Source organism: Scatophagus argus, chromosome 3, assembly GCF_020382885.2.
Source record: "Scatophagus argus isolate fScaArg1 chromosome 3, fScaArg1.pri, whole genome shotgun sequence".
In the NCBI taxonomy this organism is placed as follows: Eukaryota; Metazoa; Chordata; class Actinopteri; family Scatophagidae; genus Scatophagus; species Scatophagus argus.
Window position 1 is genome coordinate 26,145,357 of NC_058495.1, and position 13,295 is coordinate 26,158,651.

Sequence of the window (13,295 nt, forward strand, 5' to 3'; positions counted from 1 at the left end):
TAAGTGAACACCGGCTGTCGGCGAGAAGTCATCCGTGTAAAAGGCATCCGGCCGTGAAACGTCCAATAATCTCGCGTCACGGCGGCCTCAGATTACGCGCGCTCACCTTGTGCAGACGTGAGGTCACCTGAAGAGGAACCACCGAGAGGCTTTTCTGCAGATTCACTGGCAGCCCCTGACAGAGGCGGCCTAAATACTGAGCCGGGCTAATTTTAGATCAGGCCTTTGTGTTCAGTCTAACGGGACGGAGGGAAGGGATGTCATAATCACCAGGACACGAGGCGTTCTGGGTTTGTTTCAGTCCCCACCCAGGACCTGCTGCAGTCCTCTGAGTCTCCGTTTCCACTTCGTGACGAGATTCACACAATACAACAATGAATGAAAAACGAAAAGCGAAGGCACTGAAGGCACTTCGTCTGTTGACATTAAAAATTAAAATGCAAATTACACTAAACTCAACTTTACTGCGCTGACAACACTTCAAAAGGGTTTAGACAGCTTCACAAATACCACCTGAAAAACACATTTCAGGTGATGTTAAGTCGCGTACATCCTGGTACCTCGTGTCCTTTTACGGCTGTAAAAAAATATATAAATCTGATTTTCTGTTTCTGCCCACAACATGCAGACCATCAGGCTCCCTCAGGCCTCCTGATCAGCTGATTTCAAACCTCGCGGCTCCTCCACGTTTCTGTTGTCCAAGTTGAGTCATCTCGGACGGAGACATCGCTTTGATTCAATCAAACTGCTGAAAGAGGTGTATTGTCATGGCAACAAGCAGGTGGGGAACCAGCGACCAATCGGCGTACGCCCGCACGCGGGGGAAACACCTTCGTCTGCGGCAGCCAATGGGAGAGCTCGTTATCGCGCTGACGTTTCCCAAAGGCAGCTGAAGTCTGAGTGAATAATCACTTCCGATTCTGTTCCACGTGGAGGACAGCACAACAATTAATAATTACATAACAAGACCGGAAGTTTCATACTTTATCTACATTTTATTGAACCATGCGTTTAAAGGTAAAAAATAACTCCTATAACCAATTAACATGCAAGTTAACTTTAATGAGCTGGTAAAGCAGACTGTTTAGTTGTGGTTAAACATGGCTAACCGCTAGTTAAACTTAACTGTTAAGTGTTTTTCATCAGCAGATTCTCAGGTCTGAATCACATCGATAACTTAACGTCTGACAGTCAAGTTGAATCCACTGAACAAACCGAACATGAAGAAGTGAAACGGATGAACGCTGGGGGCTCAGAGAAAGTTTTATTGTACAAATTTCTTGTTTGTAGAAAATACAAAGTGACACAAACTTCTCCCCTGCTGCTTTTTGCTACAGACTGCTTTTTACTGTATTCTCACGTTTAGTCGCTGTGCTTTTAGCAAACGGTCCGTGAACACAACAGGAGACGAGGACCCGTGTGGAGTCGCACTGTGTAGATACTACACACTCGGGCACACAAACGCTGCTCAGACGGACCACTTTCTCATCTGCATGAAGTCATTACAGCATCATACAACATCGAGTGGTTCATAACCACAGAAAGCACAGATTAAAAGCAAACGCTAAAATTATTTAGTAAAAGAATAAAATTAGTTTTCCCTCATAATAAACTCTTTTCTAAAAGTGGAGACCAGCAAATACTGAAGAGGACGTGTTTAAAATGTACAACAGAGCCTGATTTGTCACATCCTGTTAAAGAACAAACACACACACACACAAACACGCACACACACACACACACACACACACACACACACTTGGGGTTTGACTGATTTTGTTTGTCTAATCTTTTTAAACATCCCAACTTTTTTGTAATCCCTGAAGTCTCCAGTGTGAGTTTCAATACTGTCGTTTCTGTGTGTGCGCGTGACCAGAAAACACACCAACACAGCCACAGCGGGAGGTTTGATCGTCAATAAAAACACGCTCGCTGCACTGTTGTCACGGCAACGCAATTTTCGATTTGCACTCCAGTAAAATGTGAGGAAAGCCTGACGAAGGTCGTCCGACTGCGAGCTGGTAACGAGTTTATACCGCGGGGACCCGAACCGAACGAGTGGCTGTGACCCTGCAGGGGGTCAGCAGTGACAGCAGCTCCTTCAGTCGGAGTGTGGAATTGTGGGTAATTTGTCTGTTTATGGTATGTCAGAGTCGGGTCTAAAAGCGTTTGGTTAACATCTCACAAAGTGCCAGAAAAAATAATTTCAGGATTCACATTCTGCTGTCATGGAAGTATTTCAGCTTCCTGTGAAAAACGTTAGTGTCTTCAGAGGTGTTTCTCCCACAACAGGTGCTGGAGAACTCGCCGTTATCGATTAATCAGAGTTGTCTTGTGTTCAGGCCAACGCGGTGTTTTAATCACGTTGTTAGTGAGTGAATAAAAACATGCGAAATGCTCCTTTAAGTGACTGAAGGGTAAACTGCACACAGCCTGAAAACCTGCCTGAGCCGCGACGCTCAGCAGGGCGGCTCTGACAAACCACGTGGGATTAAAGACTTTAATCCCACTGAGTGCAGCACAGAGCGGAGATTAAACCGAGCGGAAACGTGAAACAAGTGAAGCGTCTCTGCGAATGGCGTCGGCCGTCCCTGAGGTCGGACACATCATCACCGTAACAAAGTCAGACGTTTGTGCTTGGGACTCGAAGTGGAACTACGAGCTGCTTTGGATGAAACTGAATGACACGAATGCTGCCGTTATTTGCTGACCCTCAGGTCATAACGGAGGGACAAAAGTCTCCTCCTGCTGTTAACTGGGACCAACAGTTCTGGACCTTGAGGCTTTGAGTCTTCAGTGGCTCTGCCGCTCCGACACGACGTCCTGCAGGCGCTTCAGCAGCACGTCCGGGCTGCTGCCGTTCTCCGGACACGCCCTCTTGCTGGGGGAGTCGCACGCTGATGACATCATCACGTCCCCCTCCATGGTGAAGGCCCGCTTCCTGCTCACGCAGCCCTGCCGGATCATCCGGTTGATGTCTGACAGCTCCTGCATGAGCGGCGACAGAACGCGAAGAAGCAGGAAGTGAAGGAGTGCCAACAGGAAGGGGGACACAAACACAAAATTCACTTTCAGTCAGTCAAACGAGCGCCGGTGTGACGCACGCACGCACGCACGCACACACACACACACACACACACAGCAGCAGAGATAAGAAGATTTCATTTTGACGCTCACAGACTTTGCATTGTGATGATGCTTTGGGAACTGATCCAACATACATGAGAGACTTTTCCAGAACATGCAGGCAGCTGGCAGTAAAACCACGTGTGTGCGTGCGTGCGTGCGTGTGCGTGCGTGTGCGTGCGTGTTCTTGCCTTGGATGGGCTGCTGTTGATCCTGTAGGTGTACGAGTTCGGCGTGAGGCTTCCTGCAGAGTTCTTGTGAGGGGAGACGTACAGCGAGTGTCTCTGAGAGACACGACGAGGTGACAGAGGCTGAGCCCGAACCGACGGGAACGGAGACAGAGGAGGAGCGTCCGCCTGGAGGGTCGAACACAACACACACACACAGTCACACACACATTACGTGAGCAGTCGCTGAGTTCAGGGCTCTGATCTACACGGCGAGTCCTGCTGTTTCGTACCCGGTTGTCGTTGGTGGCGTATCGCAGTGCGAAGCTCTTGACCTTCACGACGAAGACGCCGTTGTAGAACTGGATGAGGTCACCTCGTTCCTCCTCCCCTGATTGGTTGGCGTTTTCTCCTTCTCCTGATGCCTGACTGGTTTTCTCTGCAGCTGATGAAACACGAGGATCAACAGTTTTCAGATTTATGAAATCTGAACATCCGAAACTCAGTTTTGTTAGAAGCTGCAGCGATTCATCGATCAAGTGAACCTTCATCTGTGACTTAATAATAAATAATCAATTAATCGTGCAGAGCAGAGATCAGAGCAGATCAGCACAATAAAAGCAGAAAAATCGCACAAAATCGCACCCTAACCCTAAGGCAAGTCCAAACAAACGGGTCCTGAGCTTCAGCAGGTGTGGAAGAAAGCTGCAAAGTTTAAGAGTGACAACCTCAAAGGACTGAGGAACTTTTTCTGTCTGTAGTCGAGTAGACCAAATATTACTGATAATAAAAATGTTGGCAGTCACGAGTAGCCAAGACTCCCTGAAGTCAGTGTTTCCAAACTTGTGGGTCAAGACCACTTCAAGACTTTTGTTCTTATCAGGACAAAAAAGTTGCACAGATTTTCTTCTTCCTCTTGAGTAACAGCAAAGTCTTACTTTCTCCAAATGATTTGCGAAAGATGGAGACTGACTGGACTTTCAGGCTCATTCACTGCATGTTAAGGTGTAATTCAGTGTTTCAGATGAAACAGACAAAACTTTTGGTTAAACACACTGAAACCGACAGCAGAAGGAGCTTCATTAGCAGGTCGGTTTCTGCTGCGTGTGCACTTCATGAAGCATCTGTGAGCTTACATTCGCCTCCCGAAACAGGATCCACCTCCATGTTCTCATCAGCCACCTGCTCTCTGGGAGTGTGACGCAGTAAGACGCTGCGGTACACCTACACACACACACACACACACACACACACACACACACACACACAAGAATTTTTCAAATTTTTTTGATGCTTCATAGACGAAACAATAGATCAATTAATCGTGAAAAACATAGGAGATGAAATGATAATGAAAATAATCGCTGGGTGCAGATGTGTGTGTGTGTGTGTGTGTGTGTGTCTCACATGGCTGCTGGCCTGTGGTTGGCTGCGGTAACACTTCATGATGTCGTGGAAGGTGTGAGTCTCTTTGGTGATCTGTTAGGAAGGAAGCAACCACAGAACATTTAGAGAAGGCTGCTCTCTGTCAGCAGTCGGGTCCTCAGAGCAGCTGCCAGAGACGAGTTCCCCTGTGAGGCGACGCGGCATGAAACATGAAGCATTTGGTGAACGTGTTTGCTGTCTCACTTTGGATATGATGTAGATGCTGCACAGCAGCAGCTGGTCGAGGTGTCTGCCCCGCATCAGGTCAGTGCAGTGGACCAGAGTGTGTTCAAAACACGTCCAGATTTTCCCTCGCAGCTCTGACGAGATGTCCAGCTTCACACACAAATCCCTCAGACGCACACTGGCCAGGTGATACACCTGGAAACACACACACACAGAGAAGATACGAGCTGGTCAGAAGACAAACATCCACCTGCAGAGATAACACGACGTCCAAGTCACTGACATCACCTTTAAAAAGACTGGCGAGGACAATAAAGGTTTCTGGATGTGAATGTTGTACCCACCTTCCTGAAGAACAGAGCGAGTGATCCGGTTCGCCGCGGCCGACCACTTCCTGTGTGGGGGTCAGAGGTCATGGGCACGGAGGCGATGCGGCTCGGGGAGGCGATGCGGCTCGGGGAGGCAGTCAGCAGGAACTGAGCGTTGATGGCACCAGAGGAGTCGCACGGCGAAACCGGGATCAGTGTGATAGTGCGGTCGTTACTCATGCCTGCAGATGTTCACACAAACACACACCGAGGTCAGGGTCTGACTCCAAACGGGTCTCTGTGACCTCAGATCAGATCACAGAGACCTGATCTGAGGGCACTTCTGCAGACATGAGACTGAGGATCCAGACTGAGGAATTCCTCTTTGAATTACAATCAGACAAATGGCTTTCATTTCCAGCTGTGTTCACTTTAAGCGGCTCCTTTCTGTGTGTGTGTGTGTTGTGTACCTTGCAGCGGGATACTCAGGACGGTGGTCTGGGTGTTCTGTGCTCCGATCTTCAGCGTGCTGCTCGAGCCGAACGTCAGCCTTTTGGCCGGTGACGACAGCGGGCTGAAGCTGGCTGCCGCCCCCGACGAGGGAGGGTCGTCGCCAAAGAGCCGCCGCTTAGCGCTGCCGGCTGCTGGGGAGCTGTACCGGTCATGGACCGACAATGGAGATGGAGGAACATCTGGAGGGAGAAGAAGACAGAAACCTCAGCTGATCGTAGTTCACCTGCATTCAGCATCGTAAACCCACTCAGGGCGGCACCGGGACTCCCACCTTTGCGTGCGCTGCCCAGGCCTGTTCTGAACTCCCTGATGCGGGGGTGGATGATAGGAGAGAGGGCGACCAGAGGCAGGTGGGACTGACCTCCACTGGCCAAACCAGAACCAGAACCAGAACCAGATCCCGTGTCAAGACTGGAGGAAAAATTCACCTGAGGAGAGAGCTGACAATGAGACAGACAGACAGACAGAAAAGGAAAGAGGCAAACAGCTTCCAGAGTTGTGTGTGTCCTGCTGACCTCCTCCACTGTGGGCACTTTGTTCCCTGCAGCCTGCAAGGCGCTCCACAGGGCAGAGTCTGCGCTCCACGCTCGGCTCTCCAGAACCTGCTCCTCGATCTGGTTCAGATGCTTCACCATGTCTCTGGACAGGCCTTCCTCTGAGCGGATAAACACCTCAATCACCTGTGCACGCGCGCACACACACAAACACAGTTTAATATCATTTCATTCATAACAGGCTGTCTGTCAACTGTGATATATTTTTACTTCAATAACACAAAGGCACCTGAAATACAAACTAGTTTGTTTTAAGTATGGAGGTGCAGGCTGGAGAGAAACAACCTGAAGTGTGTTGATTTTTGAGTGTGTGTGACCTTAAAAAAGTAGAATGGGGCCAGTTTGAAGATGTTGATGATCCAGGGGAAGGTTCTCTGGGAGCTGTAGGAGAACAACACCACCTCCAGACAACAGGCCATCAGGGAGCAGTGGAAGATGTCCTGCTCCAGTAACATCTGACAACACACACACACACACACACACAGAAAACAAATAATCAAACACTCAAACACATCTGGAGACATCAAACCAAAGTTTTACTGGTTTCCTTGTTGATTTTTTTATCTAACTGTGAAAATAATTTAATGCAGTTAAAAGCAAATAAAGTCTTATGTGTGAGAAATAGTGTGACAAAATAATTTTAACTCAACGGTCCACCTACTTCCTTCTTTCTGAACTTTTAACCACATCTGGTTGAAATAATAAGCCTTAGAAAAAAGTGGACCGAGTATCCCTGAGTCAATCTGCTGATAACAACTTAGCTGTTATGCTAAGCTAACTAGCTGTAGCTTCGCTCTGAACAGACAGAAATGGCGGCTGCTGCTGCTTACGCTCATGTCTTTGCCGTGCAGCCGTTTGGTCTCCTGAACCATCACGTTCTCCAGGATCTTATAGTACAGGATCTCAGCCAGCTTCAGACGGTTCTCGGCAAAGTCTGAAACAGACCACAAAACAAAGATCACTTTATTTAACATTTATTTCATACCCGGACCTGCCAGACGCAAGCATCACTACTACAGAGGTTCTGCTGTGTTTACATTACGACATTACGACTAATCTGCAGTCACCTTCACAATTAGTCAATTAATCCTTAAGTCTATAAAATGTCAAAGGCATGACAAAAATGCTCAAATCATTTCCCAGAGCCCAAAGTGATGCATTCAAACTGATTCTTTTGTCCAACCACCAGTTCAAAACCCAAACACTCAAAGACTGTTCAGGCACGGTCAGAAACGACAAAGAAAAGCATCAAATCCTGACATTTAAGAAACTGAAACCAGAAAATGTTTGATAAAAAGACTGAAAACTGTAAATTAAATTTAAAAATAGTTCATGACTAACTGTACAACAGACTGTACAACATTTTGCCCCAGATTATCATAATCAGGCCTTAAGGAAGACAGATTTTCAATTCAGTTCAGTGGGAGGACCGACTGAGGGAAGGCAAAACCTTGTGACCCTCAATGTGTGTGTGTTTGTGTGTGTGTGTGTGTGTGTGTGTGTGTGTGTGTGTGTGTGTTGTACCCATGTGAGAGCCCGGCATGTCCTCCGAGTCGTTGGTGTAATGTTCTTTGAAGGTTTGTCCCAGCGTCTTCACTCTGGTCAGTATGGACTCTGTGGGATCTCTGGAACACGACCTTCAGTCAACAGCAGAGGACACACGGCACATTAACGGCACATTGACAGCACAGTGACAACTCAGGACATTACATTTAAATCCACTTCACGGTTTGTCTCCTCTGTCCTCCGTGTCCTCCACATGGATCGACTGCAACAAACAGATGAGAGGAGGAACAGGGACTGACCTGATGATCTGCATCAACTGGTCGCTGGGCGCCGTCCTCAGCCCGGCCACCATGCTCTGCAGCCGGCTGACGCTCTGCGTCGCCGAGGAGACAGGCGTGACCAGCAGGTCCTTCTCCTTCAGGTAGACTCGCCCTGTGAGAGGGGTGGAGGGGGCGAGAGAGCCAGACTGTACACAGAGAGGGAGAAAGAAAGACGTTCAATTCTCCACTCTTCAGTATGTGTGTTTGTATCATCTTTCTGGTTGTTTGCTTTGACTGTATTGTATAAAGCCTGTGTGTGTGTGTGTGTGTGTACCTTCTCTACGTGTTGTTGCAGGTGGTTCTGAGTGGTCATCTGGCTCGCAGATGGTTCCTGGGTGACCTTCCTCGGGGTCCCGATCTCCTCGTCTGCATCAGCTTCCAGAAACACTCGCTCATCAAAATCTCCCACCGTCAACACGTACTCCTCATACTCCCTGTTTATGGCTTTACTGTACACAAACAAACACACACAGATAAACACTACAATATCTCTGATCTGTCATAATCTGACAGAGCTAAAGACAGGAACTCCTCCCAGTCTGTGACCTCTGACCTCTGATTGGCTTACTTGTTATCGATGAAGTTCTGAGGATCCAACAGTTCTGTCAAATGCTCCTCGCTGCCTTTCAGGATCTGATTGGATTAAATGAAATGATTAAATGTTAGATGAGAACAAATATGAGCTCACAATAACAGACAGATGACAAGTAACAAAAACAACTCAAATCTGGATTCCATGTGATTAAAACCCCCACCACAAGTTCAAGCTAAGTTTTGGGGTAAGGAGCTATGAGCAAAGCTCTGATGGTGAAGGGGACAGCAGGTGTAAGACGGGAGGGTGGAGGGGCGGGATCCAGTCAGCACCTGTTTCTGGAGCAGTTTCTGTATGTAGGGCTTGAAGTAGTGCTGCTTGATGCCTTTGGCCTCCACCACCAGCCCGTCGTGCAGCTCGCACAGCCGTTCCAACACACAGGGAGGAGGCTCGTCTGGGCAAACATGGCCGTCAGCGCGGTACAGAGCAGGCAGACCTGCTCACACACACACACACACACACACACACACACACACACACACTTAGCCTACATGCTCAGGGCACAAACGGTCATTTCACTCGTTTGCTCGGCCTGAACGCACACACAGAGCCTGACCTCTGAACGTCGGGTTGATGAGGTCCTTCCTGTTGGCACACAGCACAGCGTTCCCAAACACCAAGTCCAGACAGCAGAGCAGCAGGTGGTACGAGTTCACCAGGTCATCGCCGATCATACGGAAGTTACCTTCTCACACACACACACACAGTCAAATATATTCTTTGGAATATAAAAACTGAAAATCTTTCACCAGCATTTTATAGTAATTTTCTGACAATTTAAAAGCCAATAATTAACCAGTAAATAACTGTTAGTGAAACTCTAACGAACAACGTAAACATGATGTGTTGATGTAAAGTGGGCCATTAAAACTACAGCAGAGTCTTGAAGGTGTTCGGTTTGTTTCCTGTTACCTTTGGTGTAAACAAACAGAGTCCAGCAGAACTTGAACACATCACTGATGTGACAGGGGAGTCGCCTGCAGGGACACACACAAACACACACACACACACACAGACAGTTACAAGTTAAAATACAAGTCATTTTTCATTTCATGGTGACAAAGGGATGAGTGAAATATGTAAAAATGGTTTAATTTTAATTTTCTATTTTATTCTATTTTGTATAGCAACAAAACTAAATCCAACCAACGCAAGGGCTGATTGGTTTGAAATGAGGACCCCTGTGTGTGTGTGTGCGTGTGTGCATGCCGTGCCTGTGCGTGTGTGTGTGCGTGTGTGCATGCCGTGCCTGTGCTTCCTGCTGCGTGGTTGCCGTGGCGGCTCCCCTCCCTGCGGGTTCTGAAACATGTCCATGAAGATGGGCTCAAACTTGCGGAAAATCACGGTGGAAACCTCAAAGTTGCGCTCCAGTCGCTCCATGCGCAGCCTGAAGTCCTGCGGCAGGTTGGACATGTCGGCCCACTTCCTCATCTTGGAGAAGAACTGGATCAGACTGGGAGGACGGGGAGACAAGTGAGCAACAATCCAAGACCTCAGTACTGAAAAGATACCAACAAGGTATGAAGTAAGAAAGAGATGGAAGTCAAGAGGAGCCGAGGCAGACCAGATCCAACAAGGAGGGGAGAATAAATCAGGTGGGGAAAACTCTTTGTCTTAATCTGGGAGGACAAAGATTAAGCTCTTGGCATTTCTGACCACAGTGATTAACTGTGTGAGGCGGAAAGGAAATCAGTGAACCAGTCGTGGAACTTTAAAGACATTGAGGGATTTACTGGAGAGGAAGTTCAGGCTGAGCAGCACAGATGGTTTATTAAAGAACGGGATGAGAGCCGACCTGAGTTTGGCGGTGCGAAGGATCCTGGTGAGGGAGACGCAGTTTCCCTCCATCAGGCCTTTCCCCACTGTGGGAGTGGATCCCTTCCTGCAGGCGGCGTACAGCGAGCAGGCCAACCAGTGGACCACCTCCCCCTGCACGGTAAAACAACAGGCCACTTCACACCACAAACACAAACTTCTGCACACCAACAGGAGCATAACAAGCTGCAGGAACAGAAACATGATGAATATTTGAGTTAAAAATCAACTTCAGTGAAAGTTCTGTGTGGCTTTCAGTCCACCAGAGGTCACAGCAACTCCTTCCTGTCTGAAACCAACCTTTTTTAAGTCACTCGACTTCAGCTGAAACAGTCAGACAGTGAACTGAAGAACAGATCAATACGACATGATTTGACTTTGTCTTCCAGGGGTGACATACCAGCACCGATGATAACCGTGATACTAACTGACATCACACTGAGAACACACACGATTATAATCGTGTGAATGATGCAGCGCAGGCGTTCGGCCTTGTGGATCTTCTGTTTATCAGTTCATCATGATTAATTACTGTCTGTGCCGTGGTGGTCACTGACCTACACACAACAAACAAAGTCAAAGATGAGTTTAAATTTTCTCTAGATCGTTTCTGATGAACATCTCGTTTTATTCTAGCACCGCGGTGACTGACGATGGTCACGTCAGTCCTCCCAGGACGACCCAGGACCAAAGCAGCTGTTAGCAAAGTGGATAAACGCAGTGGGATCTAAAGTGCCATTCAAGCAGCATGTGGCTGCAGCTACTTCCTCCTCCTATCTGTCACCATGGAGTAAAGACATGATGATCTGGCTGTAAAGCCACTTTGATCCCTGTGTTTGACACTGACCATGATGTAATCACTGTCCCAGGGTTAGTCAAATACCTGCAGTCAGACGGCAGACGTGTCATAACATGTCAGTCTGCCTGTACGCAGCCCATAACGTCTGTAATGAGGGGGGCGGAGGATGACACGTGACTGTACTGAACTGAGCATTACAGCCACCACAACAAGGCCACGTTATGGAAGATCAGGTGCACTGGACTGTGTCAGATCGCTCAGGTGCACCGAACAGGAGGGCCACTGAGTGCAGGCCAAGCTGTAGTTTGTTATTCATGGATTACATCACAGTTCGGAGTGGCTTTGCGTAGCATTTTTAAAGGTTTCTGCATCTGTTCTTGTGCTTCCTGCTGCTGCTCTGACACTCACGTGGAATCAACGATGTAATCAATAATGTGATCAGCGCTCGCCTTGCAAACCTCTGCTTCTGCTCTAAGCCTCTTTTAAAGGGGGGCTTTTATCGGTGACAGTCATGTTACTTTTCCAGTTCAGTCATATCTTGTTTCCCTTTAACTCGTGTGATGTTTACTTGTTTCCTGTAACTGAGCCGATCAGCTGAGTGACAGAAAAACAACCTGTTTTAATAACACATGGAGACTGAAAGTCCACTTCTCGTCGCTGAAGTGTAAACACTTTGCTTCTGCTCACAAGCAAACAAGATGAAAAACCGCGTTGGTCTCTGGCTGTTACGCACGTTACAGATTAGTGGTTTACGGTTTAACGTTGAACGGAAGAATCAGAGATCAGATAACGAAACAGTCGACGTTTGAAGCTCACAGTTTGTGTTCAGCCCAGCGGGAAGTTTACAGTCCGATGAAAGTTCAGGACGCTTCAACAAAACAGGCGCAGTGAATTCAGCTTCAGACTGAAGCCTGAACCAAGCACCGGGGACCGGGTTTACCTCCAGCGTGTACGTGTTCCATATGGCAGTGAAGTTCTCCATGGCTTCAGTGGCGGTCTGCTCGTCCATGTTCAGCTCCTGACACAACGTCTCCAAACTCCTCCGGACTGAACTCTCCTCCATCCTCCCCGACTCGGAATCCGACGACTCTTCGCCCCGCATTCGTACAAACTTTGAGTTTCCGTTTCAGCCAACTTTAAAGTCCCCCCGGAGTTAAATCCTAAAAACCAAAACACGACTCCCCCGTGTCCGAATAGAAACAACAACAGCCTCCCCACGACCGTCGGACTTCCGCTACCCATCCCCACAATGCAGCGCGTTGGCGCGAAAACTGCAGGGCAGCGACCAATCACAGGCGAGAAGAGCGCAGGTCCTGCGGGATGTTCGCCCAACCCCCCTCCGCTGATTTCGTGCCGCTTCCAGCCGACCGTTACCAAGCAACCGCTGTCTCTGTCACGTCACTGCGGAGCAGGATGGCCGCTGAAAACTTCTTTTTCGTGATGGTTTAGAGTTAAATAGACAAAACGGAGACGCAGTTTTGCTCACTTGGATTTCATGATAATATTCAGCCAGTCTTTGTCCCAACTTTTTTAGTTTGTTTGCGAAATAAGAAAGCAGTAAAGAAGCGAGGGACGGGGGGTCGCACTGTCCACCATTTTGTTCCATGCCGAAATACCTCAACAACAACGTGGGTTACATGAAATTTTTTACAGACGTGGATTTTTGTGTGTGTGTGTGGGAGGCAATACTAACTATGTATGAGAAACCATTATTTTGAGAAAGCTTCTATTTTTTGATTTATTATTCAGTCGTCATTTCAGAAAAGTTTCTCTCGATGACTTGCAGGATCTCTTGCCCTTTTTGTTCAACACATTTGCTTCCGTACCACAAAGAACGAATCCTCCAGATCTCCATGGTTCCCAGAGGATGAACCAAAGTGACTTCTTGCTTTTGGTCCCCTGACTTTTCCTCTGGAGCCATCGTCAGGGCTAAATATCAGCTTGTCCACAGGTTTATGACCAGTATCAGTCAAACGAATTATAT

At 48.0% G+C, this 13,295-nt stretch overlaps 1 protein-coding gene across 1 annotated transcript; it reads right to left on the reverse strand.

The window, feature by feature from the left end:
• Positions 1 to 1,240: 1,240 nt before the first annotated feature.
• Positions 1,241 to 12,597, reverse strand: rbl1 (retinoblastoma-like 1 (p107)). Its single transcript, XM_046385062.1, has 22 exons — positions 12,252 to 12,597; positions 10,493 to 10,626; positions 9,947 to 10,150; positions 9,610 to 9,674; positions 9,254 to 9,382; positions 8,970 to 9,133; positions 8,674 to 8,738; positions 8,380 to 8,554; positions 8,085 to 8,251; positions 7,804 to 7,916; positions 7,110 to 7,213; positions 6,597 to 6,734; positions 6,241 to 6,405; positions 5,997 to 6,153; positions 5,683 to 5,904; positions 5,249 to 5,454; positions 4,923 to 5,099; positions 4,701 to 4,772; positions 4,430 to 4,517; positions 3,587 to 3,738; positions 3,318 to 3,482; positions 1,241 to 2,988 (listed from the first exon to the last, which is right to left on the reverse strand). Exons 1-22 carry the CDS (start codon positions 12,411 to 12,413, stop codon positions 2,794 to 2,796), a joined length of 3,219 nt encoding a protein of 1,072 aa, XP_046241018.1. The 5' UTR covers positions 12,414 to 12,597; the 3' UTR covers positions 1,241 to 2,793.
• Between the last annotated feature and the right edge of the window lie 698 nt (positions 12,598 to 13,295).

What these genes read in the sequence shown, in the direction of transcription:
- rbl1 (XM_046385062.1), bottom strand. Translation starts at nt 12,413, where the DNA reads ATGCGGGGCGAAGAGTCGTCGGATTCCGAGTCGGGGAGGATGGAGGAG. An exon ending in CCTGGGCAGCGCACGCAAAG is followed by an intron (nt 5,905 to 5,996) that starts GTGGGAGTCCCG and finishes TTCTCCCTCCAG; the next exon opens with ATGTTCCTCCATCTCCATTG. An exon ending in TCCTGTTTCGGGAGGCGAAT is followed by an intron (nt 3,739 to 4,429) that starts GTAAGCTCACAG and finishes GTGTTTCATCAG; the next exon opens with CTGCAGAGAAAACCAGTCAG.